The 26,750-nt window shown below is 38.5% G+C and overlaps 1 protein-coding gene across 7 annotated transcripts in view; it reads right to left on the reverse strand.

The window, feature by feature from the left end:
* SA1 (stromal antigen) overlaps positions 1-26,750 on the reverse strand; it is a 168,688-nt gene that overhangs the window by 65,526 nt on the left and 76,412 nt on the right. For all 7 annotated transcript variants that reach the window (XM_067156395.2, XM_067156393.2, XM_067156392.2 and 4 more), the window contains exons 11-13: positions 6,193-6,375; positions 4,781-4,993; positions 295-456 (exon numbers count right to left, since the gene is read on the reverse strand). In XM_067156395.2, coding sequence (XP_067012496.1) covers positions 295-456; positions 4,781-4,993; positions 6,193-6,375 — 558 coding nt within the window. The remainder of the gene's footprint in view (positions 1-294; positions 457-4,780; positions 4,994-6,192; positions 6,376-26,750) is intronic.

Consider the following 26,750-nt stretch of genomic DNA (forward strand, 5'->3'; position numbering starts at 1 on the left):
TAAATAGTATGATTTCACTCCCAATTCTTTTGTGTGCAGTTTTGCAAATTAGGCCTGTTTTTAACCAGTTTGCTATTAAACGCTAAATTTGAGAAGTATAGATGCTACAAAATGCTAAATTTGAAAATCAAAACACTAAATCTCTGATTTTTAAATGATATAAACCATGAGCTTTTAGTCAGATAATATTCTCCCACGAATAATATTAATAAGGGTGTTTGGTGCATCTATGATGGTAGAGTAAAAACAGATAAATTTAAGCTGTGTTAGACTAATACAAGTTTAGTAACTCACCTCCTCAGGCAGTGCTTTGCTGCCATCTTTGGCTTCCACAATGTCCCTGAAGATAGAGTCCCAGATATTCCAATGGCCGAGATTGTGGCAATTGTAGAATACCGATACCTTCTTCAAACTGTACACCACATTGAAGGTTTCATCCTCATCAGGTGTCTCCTCCTACAAAGAGTAATAGTAAAATGATATAATCTAACTTTCTTTTTTTTGTTAGTTGTTAAACGTTGCATTAATGCATCAAAGATTTTCAGTGATGCAAGGATGAGAAAGGGTTAGGAATAGGAAGGCAGCGGTTGTGGGCTTAATTAAAATACAGCCCCAGCATTTGCCTGATGTGAAAGTGGGAGACCACAGAAAACCATCTTCAGGACTTCCATGGTGTCAAACGCTTCTCTTGAATGAATTCAAAAGAGGGAGTGGATAGAAGAATTCTTTGAGCAGTTCCCAGTGTCATATTTGTTTCATCTTTCTGGTCCAAGAAAAGAATAAAAGTCAACCAGGGGAAATTAAAAAGGAACCTGGCAGATGTAAGAGGAGACAAAGAGAAACTCAGCTGAGTGCCCGTGACTGCAAATCCCAGAGGTTACTTACGATGCTGGTATTCAATGATGGCAAACCAAAATAGAAATAGGGGCAAAAGGAATTTAAAAGGGAGAACATTTATCCACTAAATACAGGGAACATAGACAAGCTGGGCCCACCAAATCATAACCATACAAACTTGAACATCGCTGGTCTCCATCCCAAACAATGTCCTCCATAAAACCATGTTTAAAAAGATAGGAACAGAAAAGCAACATATAAAGCCATAACAAAATGACAGGTAGACATTAATTTGCGACTTTTTGTGACCAATGATGTAGGGTACAGGAAAGTGCAAAGGATGAAAAAGAAATGACCAAGTTGAGACAAAATACTATTATGTGGCAGCCCCGTCATAGACCCCTTTAGGCATTTCCTGGAAGGAATGACTATGCTGGGCCGAGGGCCTTCCAGCCGGCCTCTACTTGCATTGTGCTTGCATCTGGTTTCCGCGTGCACCTTCCCAATGGTGCAACGAGTATATTCCATCTCTAGCCTAGCCCTGAATATTCTACTACTCCACCATCAGGATATAAAACAGAGGATAACCCTGAACAGTCAGTCAGTCAGTCAGTAAGTATTGGAGTTCAGAAGATGGACTGGGGCGGCAGTAGTGCTGACTGTCATCAGTGTCCCTCCCGTGTCGGAGTATCTCAGTGGAGTACTGTGTGCATTGAAACAAGGCTGTGTGCTTGCACCTACACTCTTTGCACTGCACATGGCTGCCACGCTACATGAACCATCAGCAAACAACTTAGGTATGGAGATTAAATTTTGTTTTCATGGAGGCCCTTTGAATTTGGCAAGACTTTGCTCACAAAGACGTACTCTAGTTACCCGGGTGACAGAATATTATGCCGATGACACTGCATCTCCTGCTCTAACACATGCAGAACTATAACAGTCAGTCAACTGCTTTAAAACTGCATGTGATTGTTTTGGTCTTACCATTAATACGGGGGAGGGGGAAACCCCAAAGTTACTTGTATAACCTGTCCCAGGATTAATTCTTCCCGAGTTCAGTATATCCTTCTTAGACCCAACACTGGAACAGGTCGATCACTTTTCATATCTTGGAAGCATCTTGTCTAAACCGTGTACCTGCGAACAAGACGTTGATAAAAGAATTGCAGCATTCGGACGGTTAATGCACAGTGTCTTCATGAATAACAACCTAAAACTGCATACCAAACTCGTAGTGTACAACGCTGTTGTCATTTCCACGCTGCTGTATGGCTGTGAAACTTGGACACACTATCGCTGTGATATCAAAAAACTTGAGCGCTTCCACCAACAGAAAATGAGATTCATCTTGAATATTAAGTGGGAGGACTATGTGACCAACACGGCAGGTCTCGACAAAGCGCAGCTAAATAGCATTGAGGCAACAATCATCGCTCATCAACTGAGATGGTTAGGCCATGTTCACCGCATGGGTGATACCAGGCTTCCACGTCAAATTCTGTATGGTAAACTTTGCTCAGGCAGTAGACCTCATCGAGCCCCTCTTAAGTGTTTGAAGGATCAGCTGAAACACATCATGAAGACAACTGGTATTGATATACAGACATGGGAAGAATGTGCTGTGGACCGTTCACTGTGGCGGAACACTATATCCACCGCTGTCAACTTGTTTGAAAGAGACCGCCGCAGACATTAAAAGGCCAAGCAACAAGCAAGAAAATTCCATCAATTACAACCCCGCCCTCTTTCATCCAAAGCATTACTTTGTCAATTTTATATATTTTTCATCTAAACAGTGTTATGTGGCTGAAGATGTTGATAATATACGAAACATGTACCACTTTTGACCATTAAAAATTGCCTTAAGCAATCATTGTATCGACTAGGTAGAAAATAAATAAATACTTCATTGTGAATCTATTGAAGTGCGATACGGACCATGAAGCTGATTTTATGTACTCCTTCATCCATTCAGTGTGATTTGTGTGGGCGTATGTTTTATGCCAGGATTGGTCTGTTTAGTCATCGCAAACACATCCATAAACGGAGTTGAACTGGTCAATGTATGCAGGAAGAAGTTACATAAACTCGGATCGAGTTACAGCCGCCGCCACCGACTGTGTGTGTACTGCCTTGGTGTATCGTGTGTGCACTACAGTGGACTGTAGACCAAACTCGGGAGTCTGCTTGTGGATCAGTTGGTGCGAGTAAAGTGGTGCAGTTACATTCCTGTATCAAAGTATCGATCGAGTAGTTGGATGGCAGTGCTGCCTGTCATCATTCTCCCGCCGGAGTGTAAGTATTGTCATGCTGGAGTACGGAGTACTGTGTGTGTGTACTACCATGTGTATGGAATAGTTGGTGCGAGTAGAATGGAGCAATGTTAACTGTCGTTGTGAGGGATACTGTAGTGCTGACTAGTACTGTTGAGTTGTTGCTATTGTGTGACCCCTGTTTAGTTGTCTGTGTTACGTGGTTTACTGTGTTGAACGCGAGAGTAGTGGACTTTCTCTGGAGCCAAATCAAGAAACAGTCGTCATGTGTTGTGGTGGCCAGTAGCCCTATGGTTCAAGCTTTTCAGCGAGCAGCTGTTGTGTGTGAAGTGACAGTGTGGAGGAGCAAAAGTGAAAGGTATGCTATCAATCCCTATTAATATCTTCCAGGTAATACCAGAGAGCTGGGCTGCCTGTTGTGAGGACAGGGACAGCAATTAGCAGAATGTGGTCATTCATGGTTGAATACAATTACATGTTAAGATCATCCTAGAATTAAATCAGATCGACAAAACAGGCAGTTTTAATTGTAACAATAATATCAATCCGAGTAATTCAACACACAAGCTGAGACTATCTACTGACGACCATTGAAGCCTGACCTTTATTTAAATGGAGCTGGAAAGCAGAAACATGTTTGTAGGGAGCTAAAAAGAAATGTGTAAAAAAAAAAAAAAATTTAGGACTGATGAGAAGAGACCCAATCTGAAGATGGCAGCATCTAAAGGTAATGCTGTTTGCAGATGATAATGGGGTGTGGGGAGCAAACAGAGAGGAAGTACACAGGCAACTTGACATGCAAGTGAGATTATTGAAAATTATGGAATGGAAACCAGCATGGACTAGAGGAGAAATAGAAGAGAAAGGAATTACAAAACTAAAGTGAGAAAACCTTGAAATTATGAAGAGATTCAAGTACTTGGGAAGTGAACAGAAGCAGTATGCAGGATGGAAAAATAAATGAATTCAACAGGGAAATATTTTCTAGCAGTGTGTGAGAAACCTGGTGTGGACAAAGGAAGTATCAATGAAGTGTTAAGATGTGATGAATAAGATGTACTTACTGCCCAATACTAACATAAGCAGCAGCAACCCAGTCACTGACAAAAAAGACAGGAAGATGAAATCCAGGCAAAGCAAAGTGAAATATTCAAGAATTATGATAGGAAAGACAAAAAAGGAGAGTGTGAGAAATGAGGACATCAGGAAGGACATTGGCAAGGAAAAGCTTTGCAACAGAATGGGGGTCGATAAAAAAATTAAATGGTTTGGACATGTTAAGAGGATGGAAGAGGGAAGATTGCTGAAACGGATTATGGAAACCCAGATAGGAGGAGAGAAGGCAAGAGGGAGACCCAGACTAAAGTGGTTGAAAACAATCAAGAATATTATAATTAGAAGAAACTTGGATTAGAACACAGTTAAGGAGAAACAATGGTGGTTGGATAGAGGAAGGTGCCATAAACATTCCAACCTGATAGGAGCTGGACGATGATGATAATGATATGACTTCATACATTAATTTGTTGTTCTTCCATGACACACATTGTGGGGGAAGAAAAGGCCTTCCAGCCTACTGTAATTTAATCTGACTTGCAAGATACCCTTAAATGGTTACTTCTAAACCAGATTAGTGGGTGTTTCAAAATCTTGGGTTCAATACTCACTCCTTCTATGAGACTCCTCCAGTCGTCCAATGCTTCTTTGTACTTATTTACAATCATGTCAATGATGGTACTGCGAGCCACATCACACCGCGTGAAGATTGCGTTCCCCTCCGTACACAACACTTCCAGTGTCTTAGCACATGTCTCCAGGACATCAGTATCGTGGTGCTTCTCAACAATTGCCTTTATCTTCTTCAGAAGACTGTCCAGGTACTGTAAAAATTAAAATCTCCAAAATATTGTAACAATATTACACCTATTAGTATTTACTACATCCACATATAAGTGTTCCAGGTGGTAAGGGAGAACTCCACAGGGTCTGTTTTGAGAAAATGCAGTTCAAAAGATTTCTATGTTGGTTGAACACTACAAGTTTGCTTATCTTATGTCCTTCATTGTTATTCTTCATGGTTTGAATCTAGGATCAATGGGATGGATTTAGAAATTAGTGTAAAGGAACCTGACACAGCCATTAAACTACATTCATCAATAAACTTCAGGAAATCAGAGGAAGAGGTTATGGAGAGGAGGAGAAAGGCAGGGGCAGTGGGAAGAAGTTCACCCATACGACTCGATCTGTGTGCTTTAAATAACCTACACTCCATTTGAAAACTTATAGGAAAGATTGACAAATTCTCAAAATTATACCTGTGGGCGTGTGTACTGATTGCTGCGATCTGTTTCATATTAAAAACAAATAACTGAAGAACTGTAAATTTGCATGCCAATTATCAATATATTCAAAACAGAAAACAATCTTACAAAAAGTAACTACTATACAATTTTATACTATAAGTAGTAGATGCATCTGAAAGTGGTTTATTTTACAGTCAAATTAATGTATTTAAGAGTACAAATTTCAATTAAATTTAACACCACTATTTCAAGTTAATCAACAGCATTAATTAACATCATTCGGATAAGAACAGTTTTCTCAAACAATGCTAATCATATTTATATTGTTTTGATTATGCATACTAATAACAGACCTCAATATGTTCTAAAACCAGACGAATGATCAATCTGGAAATAAAGAAGTTTAATGAAATTATAAAACTTTAATATTTTAGGAAAATACCAACTGTCCCTCGTAAGAGTTTTCTAGCACCTTTTCTCTGATGTTTCGGAAGACATTTTCAATTTCATTTTTCCTAATGTGCAGCTAAAGGTAGCCCAAACGAATGCTCATCAAGTACGTCATGCAACATCCAGTGTCAACAGAAAACGTTGATTTTGTTGCTCACTGCAAACAAAGTTATTGTATACCTGTATAACTTATTGTATTGATTAGGTGGTCAAATTAATAAATTAACTTATTGTTATTATTCCAATACTGGATACTGGCCGTACTTAAGCGACTGCAGCTATCGAGCTCTGTGTTCTTCACATTAAATACCACAGTAAGTTCTTACCGTCTCTTGTCGCGAGGTTGTGTAAATGTCCAGTTCAAAATACTGTGGAATAGCAAGCAGATTGGCCAACTTCTCAGGATCTGCTCTGTACTTATCAAGAAGCTGAGGAAGTGTCTGAATGAAGTGTTCCGTGAGACGCACCTTGTCATCCTGGACTTGTTTTAATTCTTTGGCAGAGAGGATCTGAAATAAAACATAGTGGCACACTGAGCAAAATAATTAATCCCAGCATGATCAAGATCTATCTTTATTTTTGAAACAAATGGCATATTATAATTGATATATTTTTCAGTAACCAATTACCCTAAATTAATCTGGTAAACAGTGATGGTGGTAACTGTAAAAATTATCAACCTCTATTTGATCAATCTTGACAAATCTCATTAACATCATTCCTTGTTCCTCAAATATTTAATTTTTCTTACTGTCATTGCACTGAAATAGACTGATGTAAGACTGACTCAATAAAATACCCTGTAAAGGCAAATAACAGAGTCACAATCACACTGAAACCTTGGACATATGTTAATATTTATCTCTTTTAGGCACTCAAGTAAACAGAGTTCTCAATACCTGTATAAAATTATTACTATTTATCAGTTCGTTCATGCACTATTATGACAAATATAAATCACATAAATAAGGTTCTTAACAACGTATTTCTTGTGAGACTCCAATGGGTACAAACGGAGGGAAGGAGTTGCTATGGTCAATTCCTTCACACCAGCCATAGCCTACCTGGAGAAATTTTTAACTGTCTCCTCTCCGGACAACTGAACTCAGGCCTACAAAAAGGCAATATTATATTGATGAAATATTCGCCTTATGGCTACAGAGAGAAGAATACCTATTCAAAGCTAGAACTATGCAGGCAAGTGGACATTACATTCTTCCATACAGCTCTAAACAACCTTAGTGAACAGTTCCCCATTCACTGTCTCCAGTTATTTTTCCGTTCTATACAAAAGGGGCAAGGTGCATCTCTCCCCCTCCCATTGGAAAAACAAAGGCATACTTTTCAAGATTTCACTGTTGGTCTGCACGGCTTTGGATGAGCTTGCCAGCTGAAATTAAACAAGTTCAGGATCACAAAACTGATAAGAGCGAAACAGAGAATTTTCTTTATGAGAGAGAGAGAGAAATTTACAGTGCCTATTGTAAACAGTGACAGCAATAACAATAATGTATATATAATATCTAAATTAATCACAATTAATATACTTCATTATAGGAGACAGTCAAATGTGTAAATGGGGATCACCCTTTCTTCATCCTCCAACATTCACATTATTCGTGGAAAATAAATAACAATGAACTTTACACCCACATGGAAAAAATAACTGATGTGAGAATGAGAATTGTATTTTATGTCACATGGCACAAATGAGCCCAATGAGATTGACAAGCAAGATCTTCACCTACTTCCTGGTAAAGGGCACCCAAGTAGCCCAGTTCACAGAGGTGGAGAGAGTCTTGCAAAAAGTGGGGATTACATGAGACGATATCCAAGAAAAGCCTACACTTAAAACAGGCAAGATGTGGACTGAACAAAGGAAGCAACAGTATCAAGAACAAATGAGATATTACTGGCGAATGTTGAAACTCGAGGAAGAAAAGTGTTAGATTAACAAGGTCCTGGCCAAAACACAAATTATAATATTGTCATAATAACGATTATCTCAACACTGTCGATCACAAAATTCAGATTATGAGAGATGACGAGCTACTAATTCTGGACATTTTGGTTAGGAGAAATAGCCACTGCTTATCCCACTCTGTATACAGAAAATCTACACAGAGACAGGTGTCTAAACAAGGACTCCACGCATCATACAGACCAGAAGTGAGCAGTGTGAGCCACCATCATCATCAATTCTCCGCTCCAACAAGCCATGTGCAGGTGTTTACGAGCCTCTTCCAGCTCTTCATGTCCACACACAGCCGATATTCTACTGTTTGCTGCCAATTTACATAATGTTTTTTCAAGGTCTTCAAAAATTTGCATTTCCCCACCATCTTCCTCAAGGCCTTTTACCAACACCACTCCTTTCAAAGTATGCTCTTGGAGTCCTATCTGGAGCCATCATTCTCATACGCCTGCACAGTCGCGATCTGCTTAATTCTAAGATTTCCAACAGACCAAGCTGTTGCCAGATATTCTCCTTCCTTATTTTAGCTCTCCTCGTCTTTTGGAGACAAGAACAAAGGAAGTTTTTTAGTGGTCTGTAGGAGACATTTTGCAGGTCCAGTCAAAGAAACCACTTCCAATCTGTAATTTAAAAATGGTGCAGGATATGTTTTGTACAGTGTAAGATGAAAGTTTGGGGATGTGTCATCCCAAAGTAGTTGGCCAACAGAGTGGTACAATCTTGATGCAGCTTGCATCATATTGCCTATTTCTTGGTTTATGGTATTGTCAGAAGAAACAAAGCTCCATAAGTATTTGAAGTTATTAATAGTATCTACTTCATTTTGCACTCACAGGTCTTGCTTGCAGTTCTGGGAAAGCATTCTTTCTGATTATATTAGAAAAGTTTGCAAAATTACTAATTGGTTTCATAGAAGGCAGTTAAAGTTTAGAAAAGGATATTCCAGTGAAGCTCAACTTGTAGGCTTTCAGCAAGATATAGCAGATATTTTAGATTCAGGAATCAAATGGACTGTATCACTACTGATCTACCCAAGCCTTTTGATACAGTATATCAAGGGAGACTACTTATAAAAATAAGGGCTGATGGACTAGATAAAAGAGTGGTTAAATAGGTGATTAATTTCTAGAAAATAGAACTCACAGACCTCCGTGGCTCATGGGGCAGTCTCTCACCGCTGGATACCGCAGTTCAAATCCCAGTCACTCCATGTGAAATTTGTGCTGGACAAAGCAGAGGCAGGACAGGTTTTTCTCAGGGTACTCAGTTTTCCCCCTATCAATGTCCTTTCCCGCAACACTCCCCAATATCATTTCATTTCATCTGTCAGTCATTAATCATTGCCCCAGAGGAGTGTGACAGGCCTCGGCAGCCGGCACAATTCCTATCCTCGCCGCAAGATGGGGGCTACATTAATTCCATCCCTGACTCGGTCACTGACTGGAAAAACGTTGTAGGTTTTCAGAACTCACAGAATTAGAGTAGTGAAGCATTATCTGATTCTGCAATGATTAAGAGGGAGGCCTGTAAGGCAATATTATTGGTGATGATGATGATGATGATGATGCTTGTTGTTTAGAGGGACCTAATATCTAGGGCATCAGTCCCTAATGGTAAGTAATGAGACGAAATACAGTGACAAATTAAAAACCCAAAATCCTCCACTGACCACAATTCAAAATGTGAGGACGAAGAATTTTTTTTTTTTGCTAGTTGTTTTACGTCGCACCGACACAGATGGGTCTTACGGCGACGGTGGGACAGGAAAGGGCTAGGAGTGGGAAGGAAGCGGCCGTGGCCTTAATTAAGGTACAGCCCCAGCATTTGCCTGGTGTGAAAATGGGAAACCACGGAAAACCATTTTCAGGGCTGCCGACAGTGGGGTTCGAACCTACTATCTCCCGAATACTGGATACTGGCCGCACTTAAGCGACTGCAGCTATCGAGCTTGGTGGGTCAAAGAATGAATGGATGGATATGAATTAAAAACGATCAGTGGAACCGACCCACAGTGCCTCACACGCACAGAAGCTGGGGTAAAACAATAATATTTCTGACCAAGGGACTGCTTCTATAGCACGATACTGAATCGATGATGCTTGTAGTCGAAAGGAGTCCAAAATCCAAGTCATCGGCCCCTCATAATGGTACTTATCGCTAGAAAAGTAGAACCATGGCAGTTGTCATGTTGCGGTACTAATCAAGAGTAGCGTAGACTCGCGGTATTCCACAAATTATGGTACAACTCACAGGTAATGAACTTCGCACATGTATCACAGACCTACTGCGTTTCGCACATCGAGGCGCCATTGACAGGCAACGCAAACCTATGGTGTTCACCACGTAAGGGTACTAACCACAGGGACTCGCACTATCCCGTGGTGTTCCTCATACAATGGGTACTAATCACAGGCAGGCCAGAACCATGGGTTCCGTCATCCCAGGGTGTCGATCAGATAGTGCTACTAATCACAGGTACTGTAAAAGCCGTGCGCTCTCGTTTGCTACTAATCACAAACCTACTTGGTACCTAACATAGTGATACTACGCGCAAGGAAAAGCGACCCAAGGTGTTCCCCATGTGGTGGTACTAATCACAAGGAGTTTCATGGTTCTAGTATAATCATCCCTTGGTTGCCCCTTTTAGTTACCTCGTACGACAGGCAGGGGATACAATGGATGTATTCTTAATCTGCATCCCCCACCCACAGGGGGTTGATGTTTGGTCCGCAAGAGGTATTTTATTTCCCTCAAGTCCGCCGGCAAGCCGGTTAGGACCCCTCTATCCGCCACCTGAGACGCGCCACGTGGGAGTATCACCTCTCCCCCTGCTACGCCAGCGTAGTAGGTTTGTGGCAATATTATTGGACATTTATGTTTTCTTATAAGTGTAAATGATATAAGCAAAGAACTGGAATCACAGAAAAGGCTGTTTGCAGATGATGTTACATTGTACAGAGTAATAAATAAGTTACAAGATTGTGACCGAATACAAAAAGACCGTGACAATATTGTCAAATAGACAGGAAACAATGGTACGATGGTAAACAGGACGAAACATCATGTTGAGAGTTTTACCATTCATTAACAACTACGATTTTCATTTCTTCTGTAACTGGTATCTGGTTTATTAGACTGTATAGATGTCAATTATGGGGAAGAAATGCTTCAAGCTTGCAGTCACTTCACTCACCACAATCCAGGTAAATGTGATCCAAAATCAAGTGCTGGTTGAAAATGATCAAGCAACTGATCAGCATTTAGGGCTCTTACCCAGGTGACACATTCCCTATCAGTTGTATACCTAGATTTTTCTTAAATGATTACAAAGAACTTGGAAATTGGATTAACAGACCAACAATACTGGTACTTGGTTTAAAAAAAATGTTTGTTTTACGTCAGCTATCCCTTGAGATTTTAAAATTGTTCATATATTTGCACACTTTGCAAATGAAAAAAAAAAAAAGTCTGACGGATTACTAAGTAAGTACAGTTTTCTGACATACTGTTAAATTTAACCTATTTTGATAATGTGAAAAGTACACTTCAATTACAAAACAACAATAATGAAAATGCTATAAAATAATTTGTTCAATAATAATAGTAATAACAATAACAAGAATGGGAACTCTTATTAAATTTTATTTGGTATATTTTTATGTGACGATAGTGGCTCAGAAGGTGATGTTAGCAAAGATAGAGTGAAGATGATATTGAAGGTATGTAATTATAGTGCTATGTACAAATGGAAATATTATTGACATTCGAATATGAATCCGAAAACATCTTGCATATAATTATGATTGGAATTCGTTTCACAGCCTACCGCATATTCCCGCACGTTTCATAATTGCATGAATACGTAAGAATATCTACATATTAGTAAAGTTTTTTTGTTTTTTCCTAGATGTGAGGAAATACGATTAATTAAAATATAAAAAATATCACCTTCATCAAGCACTTGTTTGCTGAAAGAAGCCGTGTTTTAGAGCACATTGAGTGACATCTACTAATGCACACTCATCAAAAAAATTGAAAATTCTCCGACTTAGATGATAGCGCCATCTGTTGAAACATACTCGTAACTAATATATGAAGAAACACAATGTAGCAGCCAGAATGTGTGCATAGCTCTTTTTCGATTTTTAGCGAATTGTCAAACCTTATTAACGGCTCTGCTCGCAGCGTGATGTGAACATAATTTTGGCCGCTGTTTCGCAGTTAGACCGGAAAGAGTTAATGACACAAGCATTTGTCACAATGATAATTTAACATATCAACAATCAACTGAAGTTCCCACTACATTATTTTATTGGTATTGTATTACAAATCACAAATTAAAACTCCAGCTGCCTCTGTGGATCAATGGGTTCAAACCCGGTAGAGGTAGCCAGATTTTTGAAGGCGTAAAAAGTCCATTCGACACTCTATGTGTCTCTTACCTTAATTTTCAAGAAAGGATGTCTCAGCAACTTGGGAAATTATACCCAGAAAATATTAATAACACTGTATTTTTAATGCTAGTTTTTAGATGTACAACAATGTTGACAATTTGTTATTTTGTTATTCGTCGTGGAATACAGTAGAACCTCGATAATTCGAAATCGGTTCATTCACAAAGTCCCGCCTAATTGGTAGAAGCTCTCGTTCCCGGAAACATGTGGTATGGTTTTGCATGTTGTTTAAATTGTTTAATTCTAAATGCAGATAATTCGTAATTCAAAGAATAACGTCAGTCTCATTACCAAAATTCAGTCTGCCTTTCTATTTAAAAAATAGGGTTTTCTTCAGAGTAATTTAAATTCAAACTTTATCCCCGTCATGATAGAACGCGTCTTCCGGTACATGCTGGGGTAGATTTCAGTATTTTCACTCACTTCGGCGTGTCTACAGTGTGCTTCATATTTGCTAAGTTCGAGTAAAATAGTAATTCTTTTGTATTCAGCGTTTTAAGGAACACCACAACATCACTTAGCAGGCAGTGTGCGGAGAAGCAAAATCCGCGAACACCGGTGATGCCGACAGTTGGAGAAAAAGCGTGGCTCATGTAATCAGTTCATAAGCACCGAATATTGTCAATGCCAATAAAATTGCATTTTTTAAATGTCGAGCCCAAACGGACTTACGGTTTTATACGAGGGAAGTGCCCGCCGGGAAATCGTACGAGGGGGGTCATTGCACTGTGTTGCAATGCACACGGAAGCGAGAGACTTCTTCCCTTTTTCATAGAGAAGTTCGATAAGCCACAATGTTTTAAGGCCATCAGGCACATTCTGTGCAAGTACAGGACATCTAAAATGCATTCGGTGCAGTAATCCAATGAATGCGCAAGGGAGCCAGCATAATTTGTCCTGGTCTTTGAATTGTGAGGTTTTTTTTTCTTTTCGATGCGTGAGGTTATGTTTGCCAGTGATTTATTCAAGTGCATTATTTGAATAATATAAATGCACCTTGTTGGATACATTTTGGGAATAGGTTTTTCCAAGGCATTTGAAAGGTTTAAACTGTGGATTGCGTGCATTAATGCGTCTTAGAACGTGACGCGGCAAGGGTTCGCATTTTTTAATTACGAGATAAGTACTATGGCGGAAAATCGAACAAGGATAGGTGAGTCACTGTACTGTGTCCGAATGCAGACAGAAGCGAGAGACTTTCTCCCCTCGTCATACGAAAGTTCGATAAACCACGATGTTTTAAGGGCATCGGGTACTTTCCGTGCAAGTACAGGACATCTAAAATGCATTCAGTTCAGTAATCCAATGAATAAAGGACTTGCTCAGGGCAGCCAGCTTAGATTTCCCCTCGTCCTTGAATCATGCTTTTATTTTTTTCGTTGCATGAGGTTATGTTTGTCAGTGAGTTATCCAAGTATTGTGAATTTGAATTCTGTAGATGCACCTTGTTGGATACATTTTGGAAATCATTTTATTACACAGCATTTCAGAGGTTTAAACTTTAAATTAAGGTTAATTGCATGCAGCACAGGTCTTAAGAATATTTTTTTGATGTGGCAAGGGTTGCCATTTCTGAAATAAGAGTTGGCGGTTAATTCAAAATCACATAATTCGAAGTTCGATTTTTGCGTCCCAACGACTTCGAAATAATGGATGTTTGTATGATTTTGATCGCTGATGAAGAGAATGGTGTAATTTTCCTCAAAACATGTACAAATAATGTAGATTAACTTTGTGTTTGTGTAATAAATACTGGCAGGGCAGGCCCACTAAGCCATTGTGTTATTTACCGTATTTACTCCTGTATTAGACCCCTTTTTTCCCCACTTTTACAACCAAAAATAGTAAAGGGGGGTCCAATATGCGATAACCTCAAAATTTTGTGCAGCTAACACAGGATTTCTAAGCTATAAAGAGCTATAAATTGTACGTGTAACCATTCTATAATATTATTTAACAAAGAATGTTGCCATGTTAGAATGTATTTAAGTTATGCTGGCTATTTTCGTCAGAAGGCAGTATTTCTAAACGTAAAAAGACAATAATTGGTGAACATGATTTTTAGGCCTACAATATATACAGGGTCTTTATTTACGCTTGGAAGGGAGTTTATCGCTCAAACTTGGCCGCCGATGACAGGTCACTACCAGCCGCTGGCGCGTGCGCGGTTTCCGGCACTCTGCAATTGTTGAGAGCTGAACTCCGAGATAGTAGGGTGTTCAATGAAGCTACTGCGTACTGTATGTTGTATTGTATAGTGTTTTATTGTGATTGTGTATAGTGCTGTAATGTATGTGAAATATTCGTTACGTGAACGTGTATATCTGCATAATACTTAAGTGCAGAAAATTGTGTGCTAGGACAAGACAAAAGTTTTGAGCGAAATTTCCAGGGAGACCCATTCCAGTCAATCGGACAATAAAACAACTGGTCAAGAGATTCAAACCTACAGGTTCAGTAAACAATAAAAATAGACGTAAAGGTCATTATCTCCTTACTGAAGCGTATTTGGTACGAGGATCATAAGTAAAAATCTGTGGCCCCACAACGCCCAGATTTAACGCCAATGATTTTTATTTGTGGGGAATGTTAAAAAATGTAGTTTATGGGAACAACCCTCACACACTAGATGAACTTAAAGACAATATACGAGTTGCGATTGCCTCCATCTGTGCTGAAGAACTTGGCAGAGTAACCGAAAACTTCATTAGGAGATGCCGATTATTTTAGCAGCGCATGGGAAACATTTTCAGCACAAACTGTAAAAATGGTAAGTAAAATGCATGATAATGATTTTTGAGCACAAACTGTAAGCATGGTGAGTAAAATGCATGATAATGATTTTGAGCATCGTATTCTGCTGTACATACGCACGAGCGGTAGCCGGCAACTGAACCTACACTGGCAGCCAAGGTCGAGCGAGAAAGTTCCTGTATAAGAGTCCGTTTTAGTTACTCATATCACGTCATTCGTTACATCTCATTAATTCCTCTGGTGAGGTTGACGCCAGGAAGGGCATACGCTCCTAAAATCTTGCTACGAAGATTTGTCACACTTCATACTCGACCCGGTAGAAAAAAAGGATAAGGGTATCGTGTTATCATATGATTAAATATTAATACAAAAGAACTTAATGGCCAGTCATTTGTCCCTGTCAGTTTAGCAGTAGGCCTACCCCACAGTAAACCTGATCGCTGCTTACATTTGATTTATCGCTGTGCGCTGCCAACTTCCCTGCCCTGCTACCGGCGTGTCGGCAATTCAAGTGACGTAATCTTCACTGCCATCTCGTCAGTCGCTTCAGCCATGCTTCATTATCATTCTCTTTGAGCCATGCACTGCAATCGAGAGCATACAAAGTCCCGTCTTTTTGAACCTTTTAAAAATAATTTCGTTCCTGACTATAGAATCTGAACAGTGTGAATCTATTCCCAAAAAGTTTCTGGAGATGGTCTCTGATATTCCTAGTTGGTGTACATGTAGCAAAAGCCACTCCTTCCGAATAAAGCCGAGGTGTAGAAGGCATGCCGGCATGCCAAACTATCAGCTGATAACTAGCGTATGTTACGAGTTGTACTTCCGAATGTAATACATAGTAACTTAAAACATTCTTTAGATAACTGCGGCTGTTGAAACACAGACCCTTATTTTTAAGTAGCCTACATTCCATGCTTGTTTTCTACATTTATCACATCAGGATTTACCTAAACAGCTGCCCATGAGATAAGACAGACCATACCGGACCACATTGTTTAGGTTACGTATATTATCGCCCTGATAGTGCCAAAATTCCTCAACAGAAAGAATAAAAATAAATAACAGGAAAATAAACCGCATTTATGGATATTTACAGGTGTGGCGGTAATGCGTTTTATCATCATAATGTTTAATTTTATACGTTTGTTGTCTCTTTTTATTAACGCACACCCTAGTATGTTTTGTTTGCTGTCCCCGAAATTCGTTTAACCCTGACAGTAACACGTCTATAAATACTGCTTTAGTTACACCGCACTGCCTATTATTTAAAGTTACGTTTCGGTAGGCATTATGCTCTAGAAATAGTTCGCACCAATTGCAAGTTTCATTGAATTCGATCATTTTAATTTACAAGGAAATGGAACAACTGAAAAAGTAAAAGAATTGTTTCAGCTAGAATATCTATATTACCATTTGATACTGAACAATTTAAAAACATTCACTGTAAGAAGTGACTACAATAAAATGTCTGAATTTGATATAGGCAAAAGAGAAAAAACGCGCTAGATGGCGTTCATTCGCACAACACGTCAGAAAGTCGTGTGATGTAATTGTCAGGGTTAAATTACTAGGGGACATAATAATAATAATAATAATAATAATAATAATAATAATAATAATAATAATAAAATTCTACGGACACCTACACAGAATGGATAACAACAGGCTGACAAAGAAAATTCTAAATCTAGCTCTAACCCTGAAAATCCGCAACAATTGGTTAGCAGAAATTCATGAAGATCTACAAGAAATGGGTATTGAGGACGAAACCATTCAAGATAGAATGAAATTTAGAAGCTTAGTAAACAAACATAAATTTGCAGAGAAACCAACAAGAAAAAATACAGGCTGGACAGAAACACGCAGAAAGGAACACAGTGAAAAAATGAAGAAATATTGGGAAGAAAAGAAGAAGAAACATTGTGCAAAATAAGTTCAAACGCGCTCCACAGCTGGGCACAACGAATAAAAATAAAAATAATAATAATTATTATTATTATAATAACATTATTATTATATTATTATAATATTATTATTATTATTATTATTATTATTATTATTATTATTATTATTTGTTAGATACGTTGGCGAGTAAAACAATCATTTTAATTGGATAGCTTTTATCATGTTTTAAACGTACTTCTCTCCAAATATATATCTATATTAGCCCGAGTTTCGAGATATTAAACTAACACCTTGTTAATGATCTCGCCCGCCGTATAAATAGCAACAGCCGCAAATATTTCTCAACTAAAGTAAACTAGTTTCCTCATCCCGAGATGGTACAGTTCTTTTTAGACACGCCCCCAGTGGAGGGGAGTTACATCTACTGCTTTTACCGCATATCAGCCTTCCTGCCATTCGTAAATCTCTGGCAGTACGGTACTGGGACTCGAAGTCAGACTCCCGAGAACAGCAACTAATTGTGCTAACCATTACGCTGGCGGACATTATTAACTACAAAACACAGACATATAGAATGACTAATGTATGCTTGCAATGCGCGGGTCGGAAATGAAGCTAGGTCTATTCACCTACTTGTGTGACGTCATCAGAGCTGCGGTAGACCTACGCTACGGAGGAACTACGAAACACAGATGTACCGCATGGATTCGATGCATTTTCATTGCATAGGTCGTACGGACGAAACTATTCACAAATTTGTGCGTTGTCATCAGAGCTGCAATAAGACTTGTACCTGCTTCGAAGCGGAATCGTTGTTCTTCTCTGACGAATTACGTTGGGGGGGGGGGGGGGGGGTGTCTTATATGTGAGATTTTTTTTCATTTTCTTTGTCTCGAAAAGCCAGGGCGGTTCTAATACGAGAAGGGATCTAATACACAAGTAAATACGGTAGTTATTATAGACTATATGAGACTAGTCGTCATGTGAAAACTAGAAAAAACTAAAAGGATTGTGATAGGATTGTTCTTGACAGATCAATTCACTTGCATATTCAGCAGTACACTTTGTTGCATGAACAAAGGGCAGAATCTTCATCTTTACACACTACCCATTATTTTTCAACCCTTATTATGGAGAGTTTTTCCTTTTTTACAAACAAAATACATTTTTTACCTGATCTAAATAAATCCTGATACCATACAAAAAGTGTACTTCTTAATAAGGGTAGTACAAAGCTAAGTCATCACAAATCGTCAATAGCCAACGAATGTCATAGAGTCTGAGACACACTCGACCCTTCCAGCTGCAGAAAACCAAACAACTCTGCATAAGAATGTTAATTTCTTGGGAAAACAGATTATAAGAAGTTTAAAGGCAACCATGGCCTATTACCCTGGAAGACATCATCTTTCTAACCATAGGTCCACTTCTCCGTTGTCCTTTCTTATAATTCAATAGCAACATTCCAGAATAAGGAATCCTTCATCAATCTCTTCAAAAAGATCATATCTTTGGTACTAAAACTTTAGTTATTAATGCAATATTTTCACATTTTATGCACACAGAAAAAAGCACCTATCAGAACACTTTAAAAAATAACGCACACTAGAAAATCTCGGAAAATGTCCAGTTCACTTCATGCAAGAATTTGCAATAAACTACACACTATGTAGTGGTTAGTAGCACTACATTAGGGGAGTCAACTCGCACCTTATTCGTATGATATTTCTATAACAATTTGGACCTTTGGTCATATAAATCAGCAATAGCATCCAATTTTACAAATTCAAACATACCACAAAAATGTTGTATATTCCAAGATTTACTCTGTAAGACCCGGAATGGGAGTTTTTCTGCATATCAAACGACCAAGTGATTTAGATCAAGCTAGCCTCGATTTTATCACATTAGCATCTCATATATGAATTTCTAATTTTATAAATCACAGTAATTATATGTTAAAAATTAAATAATTGAAAAGGAGGTTCAACCTATTCAATACTTAAAAGAAAGAAATGTAGTAATTACATTCTTATTTAAATGGGACCGGTTTCGACCCTAGTCCAGGTCATCATCAGCCGTAAAAACATGTACAATGTTTATGAATATTGGAGGTCAGTTTCACACTCTGATAGGCACAAAGACACGACACCACATTCTGTCATGCACAAAGTCACAACACTATCAACTAATATACGAAGATCAAAAATAAACTGAAGTCGCAGACGTATAGATTTGTAGTAGAAAGCCGCCAGCTCCTGGTGATCAGCGCGGCACATTCAAGGTCATGCGCTGCGGTCGAACGCCAAAGTAGAGTGGAGAATGTTTTGAAGGACCAGAATTTGTCACGGCTGCGGGAAGTTAAGTACGTATACTACAAATCTATTCGTCTGCGACTTCAATTTATTTTTGATCTTCGTATATTAGTTGATAGTGTTGTGACTTTGTGCATGACAGAATGTGGTGTCGTGTCTTTGTGCCTATCAGAGTGTGAAACTGACCTCCAATATTCATAAACATTGTACATGTTTTTACGGCTGATGATGACCTGGACTAGGGTCGAAACCGGTCCCATTTAAATAAGGATGTAATTACTACATTTCTTTCTTTTAAGTATTGAATAGGTTGAACCTCCTTTTCAATTATTTAATTTTTAACATCAATAATTTCAATACGGAACAATGAAATTTTTATCTTTAAATAAACAGTAATTATAGTAATAAAAAATATTAGAAAGTAAGTAGTTTATAAGAACCGCTTGTGCCAAGTGTGGTATATTAGGGGGAGATGAAAACACTGTGGCAATATGAAGTTGTATGCATTTGCCAGGAGAAAATGGGTACAAGTATTTCATATATAGCACAGAGGTTCACCACAAGGAACGATGAGAGAGCTGTGAGAAAATATGCCTTGGAACTTTTGGTGAATAAACCATTCGATGGAGGGTTAAATACACCGGTAGCACAGTTTCGTAGGCAATCATGAGACAAACCTAATGATTATTACAATACAGGAATTAAATCAGGAACTGGCATATATCCAAGATATGCAAAAACTCTATGCTTAATTTTTCCACATTTGACAAGAAAAATGCAGGTCCTTGCCTTATTCACGATAGGGTTGTTACACCCCTGTAATACCTGAATCCCATCATACTTCAGTGTTGCACATGGCATAAGTTACCTGGTTAGAAAAGAGGTGTGATTTTTTTTTTTATGATGCCCGAGGACATATTCGGCTCGTATGGTGCAGGTATTTCTATAATGACGCAAATGAGCTGAACCAATTGCGTGTATATCGTCCCCACTCTGGCAAACTAGCGAAACTGACAAACTAAGGAATCTGTAGTTCTGAAGTTCTGGTCTAGATTTTGTTATTTATATATTGTCTACCCTCTGACAAAGTCTCACATCTGCAGCTCGTTCTGTATGCCTAACACATAAAACCAATAATTAAACATAAAAATTGATTTGACATGAGTAATCACAACTTCTTTCAGCTCTCCTAACCTTTTGACAATTTGCAGATTCGTTAGTTTGCCAGAGCAGGGACGATATTATATTTGACGTATCTTTTAAATGTAAACGAATTTTAAGTATCTTTTTAAATACCTGAATTCCTCGAATAATTTACGCACCCAAAGTTTCCGCCTGTACTTTTTGTCAAAAATGTGTTAATTACAAGGAAAAAACGGTGTTATTTTAAACTCCGAAAAGCTCTCTCTACATCACAAGTTACAGTTGGAACATATTTCAACTTACTAAATCAGAGGTTAACATACAACACCCTCAGGACAAATTCTCCTGATGGCAGAAATCAAAACGTTCACTTCAGGAACGGAAGTTCATGAACTAAGGTCATAATACTGAAAGAAGCATTCTGACATTTCTTAGAGGGAGGACCGTTTACCACCTGCCTGGACAGGAATAACGGGGTCGAGGGTCCAGCTGCCATGGAAACCTGGGTGGGTCCACAGTAGTTGCCATGGAGATAAGCATGTTGGCCAGCTTGTAATGCTTGGAGATGCCAAACCTCTCACTTCTAAGTTGTGTACAACAGAACAGAGCGGTATGAAGGAATTAACAATTGAGTCAGAATGAGGGGAAAGACAAAGGAATGCAAGATTGTGGCAACAATGTGCAATGCTCCTCCCTCCAGACCTAGCTGTCAGAATGTTTCTTTTAATATTATGGGTATAGTGTAGCTATTCTGTAGTAAAATAGGCATTGTCCAAAATATATTAAAATATGCCCCCAAGGGATAAAAGCACGAAATAATCCCTGCTAAGAGAAAACTATCTCAAATTTGCAGTAGCATAAGCGATATTATCCAAAATAATAATAATAATAATAATAATAATAATAATAATAATAATAATGAATTAATGGTCACTAACAGTTTTTGATAAGCAATTATACAAAATCTAAAAACCATTCACACATAATTACATTATGTCACAGATGGCATAATGGCGAGTTGAATCCCCATAAGGAACATTTTGTGGGTGATCTAGCTTCAAAACACATTTGATTGTTCATTTTAGAGAACTACATCTAAACCTAGAAACATCCTCGACCATTTAATTAATAAAATTGATATAAACAAAGTCATCAAGTTCTGTAAGACTAAGATATTTTTAATTGCAACATATCAGTTAGTCTTTTCAAAATTAAACTGCCCCTTCTATTCATATGTAAGCTGCATGCATACATTCTCCATTAAGAAAAATATTTCATACCTGGTAGACCCCTTGCTGGACTGAAATTGGGAGGAGAAACAAATGGCACCAAAAAAGGAAACATTTTTTATCATCTTCTATTCAGAAATTGTACCATAAAAGCAGAGTTAAAAGCTTAATATCTAAATATTTGTTAAATCTCCCTTCCATTAAGTCATATTCCTCCTAAGACTCCTCCTAAGAGTAACAATATTGGCTTATTCCATTTCATGAGCAGTAAACAATCTAATTTCAAAATTAGAATTGTGTAAAAGATATAATACATATGCATTGTGCCGTCAGTTATCTAGTAAGAAGAGAGGTGTGATTTGTGTGTTCAGTACTACTCCAAGTTCAACAAGTTCTAATTATGGCTCATTCATAGCCAAGGAAAAGTTTTGCATTTTTGAAGATGCAAAGAATACTGGAAATCACACAGAAGGAAGAAAATACAAAATCAGCAAAAGTTGTATGCATGGCTGGCAAGAAAGCAAAACTCAACTTCAAGAAATGAGAATTACTGGCTGTTTCACAACCAAAATGCAAAGTGTACAATCATAAAAAATAGTCTGCAAGATTAAGAGAATGAAAAGAAGCAATATGGATATGCAGTCACAAGTGAAATGTGTTAACTAAAAGCTTTAGCTATAGCCAGAGAACTAGGCTTCCAACATAGCCAGGACTGGCTAACAAAATTTTTTAACCACAATAAAATAGGGTTCCAGACGAAAACTGGCATAGATCAACTTCCAGGTGATTACAAAGAAAATGGCAATGAAAGTGATGATGAATAATACTATTAATGGTTATGAATTTCATGTTTTTGATATATAATATTGTCAGACTCATTGACTGAATGGTCAGCGTTGAGGCCTTCGGTCCAGAGGGTCCCAGGTTCGATTCCCGGCCAGATCGGGAATTTTAATCGCCTTCGATTAATTCTTCTGGCCCGAGGACAAGGTGTGTGTATTTGTCCCAACACTTTCCTCTTCATATTCAGACAACACACTACACTACCAATCACCATGGAAATACGCAACAGTCATTACATCCCTCCATATAGGGTTTGCGTTAGAAAGGGCATCTGGCCATAAAACAGGGCCAAATCCACATGTGCGACACAGTTTGCACCCACGACCCCACAGGTGTGGGAAAAGCGGTAGAAAAAGAAGAATTACTGAAATACAATTTTATTGCATATATTTACACTAAACTTCTACAAATTGTAACATACGTTTTGCTTTGTTATCGCTGAATCCCACTTATTGCTATTACAGGATCTGAGATTATGACGAGGGCAAAGATTATGACACACGGTTTGGCATTTCCCCTCCTAAAATTAGGATGCATACAGAATAGTAAATTACACAAGAACCTTGTTTATCTGGCCCTCACTAACCCGGATCGAAAATAATAAAAATTTATTTTGATGGGGTCGACTCTTCTTGCATGTATTTTCCGCCAAGGATAATTAAAGACAGAAATTGGAAGTAATTTGGTAACTGTCTATCAAAGGTACCGCCCTGGCATTTATCTGGAATTGAGTGGGAAACCGTGCAAAAACATTTCCAGGACGGCCGAGGTGAGATTCGAACCCACGCTCTTCTGAATGCAACGCACTATTAATTCACTGATGGTGAATTTGAAAATATAACTGGTACTCCATCAGAAGAAACAATGACTCATGGAGAGGCAATAATGCAGCTGGGCAAACTGATGGCCTATTTAGAATCCTTAACTGAAATTACACCAGCAGAACTGTTGTTAGTAAAACATCTTTGTGATCGCGTTGCGTGCAAACGCTATACAAATGTAAAACTGAAAAAACTCGCACATTATTTTAGTGGATAAAACAGGCTCTTAAATGTACAAAAAGTGTTCTGATAATTTTTTTGTACAACTGAAAAAAGGCATTACTGTACAACTTATATTAATAGATTATATAACTATATAACATGTATGGTATTTTTATTTTTTTTACTTTTTCAGGATTATCCGGATTTTTTATAATCACAATCAGTTCCGGTCCCACTTAATCTGGATAAATGAGGTTCTTGTGTACTTAAAATAGTAAGTGATGAACACCACGTTTACGCCTGATAACAATGCCACTTTCAATTATCTATTATTCTCAAACACTATGTTAATCTATATATGAGTTTTGTCTGTACATTGCTCAGAATTTGAAAAGAATGGTATTTCTGAATCAGTCATGTCCACAGTAACAAGGAAATGCACTTTTTAATTTTCTGTAATTTCTGTCTGTATGTACACATATCACAAGAAAACGGGTGAAGAGAATTTAATGAAAATCGGTATGTGAAGTCGGGGGATGAGCCGCTACAATCTAGGCTACAAATCATTTTATTCACGCTGAGTGAAATGGTAGTTTAGGGGAAGGCCTAAAATTTAACTCTCAAATATTTGTATTATTAGTGGTCCTATTGATAAATATTGCATAACTGATGTTATATAGAGTTAAATTTCCAATCATTTGTGTCATACATTGTTACCGTACCGGCTGTGATAACACAGATATTCATGAATTTGTATTTTTGTTGCTAAGTCCATATCAACGCCGAGCCACGAGATAATGGGTTAACAGAATTTAACGAAAATCGGTGTATAGAGTCTAAGTTATAAATAATTTCATTCACCCCGGATTAAATTGTAGTTTAGGGGAAGGCGCCTGAAATTTAATATTTAAATACCTATTTTATTTGTCCCATCGAAAAGTACTACATAACAAAAGTTATAGAGAATACAATTTCCGATCATTTATGTTTTATTCAGTTGTACCGTATCGACTATGATAAGAGTGGTATTTCAGAGTCGGAAGGAAACTAAAAGAAAACTACAATATCGAAAGCGCGTAACATTGATCAACAATAACATTACACTGACCATTGTTTGTTGCGATATTCTTTGCCTCTTATGCTGCCCCCAGCTCCGATAGATGGAATTACTGCTGCGTACCGAGTATAACTGCCTGACTGTATATTGGCGGGAAATAGCTTGGGAGTTAGAAAACTTTCTTCTTTAACATGCCATTGTTCCGGTTCATACTTTTTCTGATACTGCAGGTACGTAACACACTGGTTCATCACAGTTCTCCAGCTATTCGATCCCTACAATGACACGCTGTTTTGAATGAGCAGTGTGCCCACTTAACGCAGAGTAGTAGTATAGTAGTAGTAAGACCTGGTCTAGAATTACAATTTAGGCCTTTTCCAAATTATATCACCACAATTCACTAAATAACCCAAAATTCAACACAGAAAGAACCGTTTCTTAAGAAGAGCTTCTTCCTCTTCACTTTTATTAAATTCTACATTCATTTTATTCCAAATTAGCAGTAAAGAGGGTGTTTCCCCTTTTGCTTGGAGGAAAAATTTGCCTCCAAGTCAGATTTTTCCGCCGCCAGTGTAGTGAATTGACATTTTCCAACTCATCGGGTACTCCTAGGAAACAGATTAGCAAAAGGGCATAGTTTTTGCCCTGGGACTCTACACAATTTGACCCACCCCCCTCCTTGCCGAAAAAAGGCTAAGAGTGTTCACGAATCACAGCTGTCTGCGGCTTGGTCATTGCAGCTCTGGAACTTTTTTTTTTTTTTGCTAGGGGCTTTACGTCGCACCGACACAGATAGGTCTTATGGTGACGATGGGATAGGAAAGGCCTAGGAGTTGGAAGCGGCCGTGGCCTAATTTAAGGTACAGCCCCAGCATTTGCCTGGTGTGAAAATGGGAAACCACGGAAAACCATCTTCAGGGCTGCCGATAGTGGGATTCGAACCTACTATCTTCCGGATGCAAGCTCACAGCCGCGCACCTCTACGCGCACGGCCAACTCGCCCGCTACTCTCTGGAACTTTGGACTGTTAGCTCAGCAGAGTAGTACTGTTCGTTAAAAGTGAGAAAATGTGTGATTTTTCATTGATCGATTATTTCATATGAAAGCATTGCTTTTACTCTCGCCATTCCTACTGACGTCATTGTAATGACCTATGTTCATTTCAGTTGGGAAAATCATTAAGACAGTCTTTTTGAGGTGGAGAAAGAGTGTCTGCCATTATAATGAAATTCCCTAACCTGATTGTAACTGATGGTTAGGCAAGCGGGCCTACCATTACAATGAAAATTACCTAACCCAGTCTTCATATGAGAAAAGATGTTTGGTGATTTCCCCCTTCGCGTTTCTAGGGTAACGTTAAGAGCTATACAATTTAATACAGTCTTGCTCACGTGTACACTACCTAACCTGGAATTCTGTATATACAATATAGAATCCCATAGCGAAGCACGGGTATATCACCTAGTTGTATATAAGACTAAATCCAAACTCTGTGGCAAATACTGCTCATCGAGAGGACTGGCTGCTGCCCATCTCAATGGTTTGTATGTACACAAGTGTCGTGCAATCAGCATCTCCAGATCTTCACCTATACCGAGTTTCAGCTGCCTCTCAAACTAATGGTGCCTCAATCTCGAAGAACTGTGTGAAACCTGTATTCAAGCCCTCAATCCAGGATTAAAATTGCTGAATGAGCCAAGAATCAAACCACGGCAAACACGCTACCTCTACACAACAGGTCTAAAGGTTGACCAAGAGCTGCACAACTCCCAAGAGGTTCATGACAAATATAAGGCCCCTACAAGTTTGGAATTGCTTACACTTAAGAGATTCCTATCTTTCATCTTTTCTGTCCGATATCCTAAATTATCTTTCCAGTGGTCTATTTTCAAACCCGACTCTGCTGAAAGAGAGCGAAACCTGGATGGACTCGGGATATATTATTCATAAGTTGGAAGAAACAGACTTCAGGGTAGTGGCGAGAATGTCTGCCGGTGGGAACAATGGAAGGAGTGTACTTGAGTCGAGGATATAAAAGGCCAAGTTAGAAACAAACTTGATAGACAAAGCTGTGCGCATAAAGCAGCTTTGTTACTGCAGTCATGTGAGGTGGTAGAATGCATAGGTTAGCTAAGAGAATAATGAACTCGGCCGTGGTAAAAGAGAGGTAGAGGAAAACGAAGGCAATGAGGGTTAGACTCAGTTTTTAATGACTGAACGACA

The sequence above is a fragment of the Anabrus simplex genome, chromosome 12, assembly GCF_040414725.1.
Source record: "Anabrus simplex isolate iqAnaSimp1 chromosome 12, ASM4041472v1, whole genome shotgun sequence".
Lineage (NCBI taxonomy): Eukaryota > Metazoa > Arthropoda > Insecta > Orthoptera > Tettigoniidae > Anabrus > Anabrus simplex.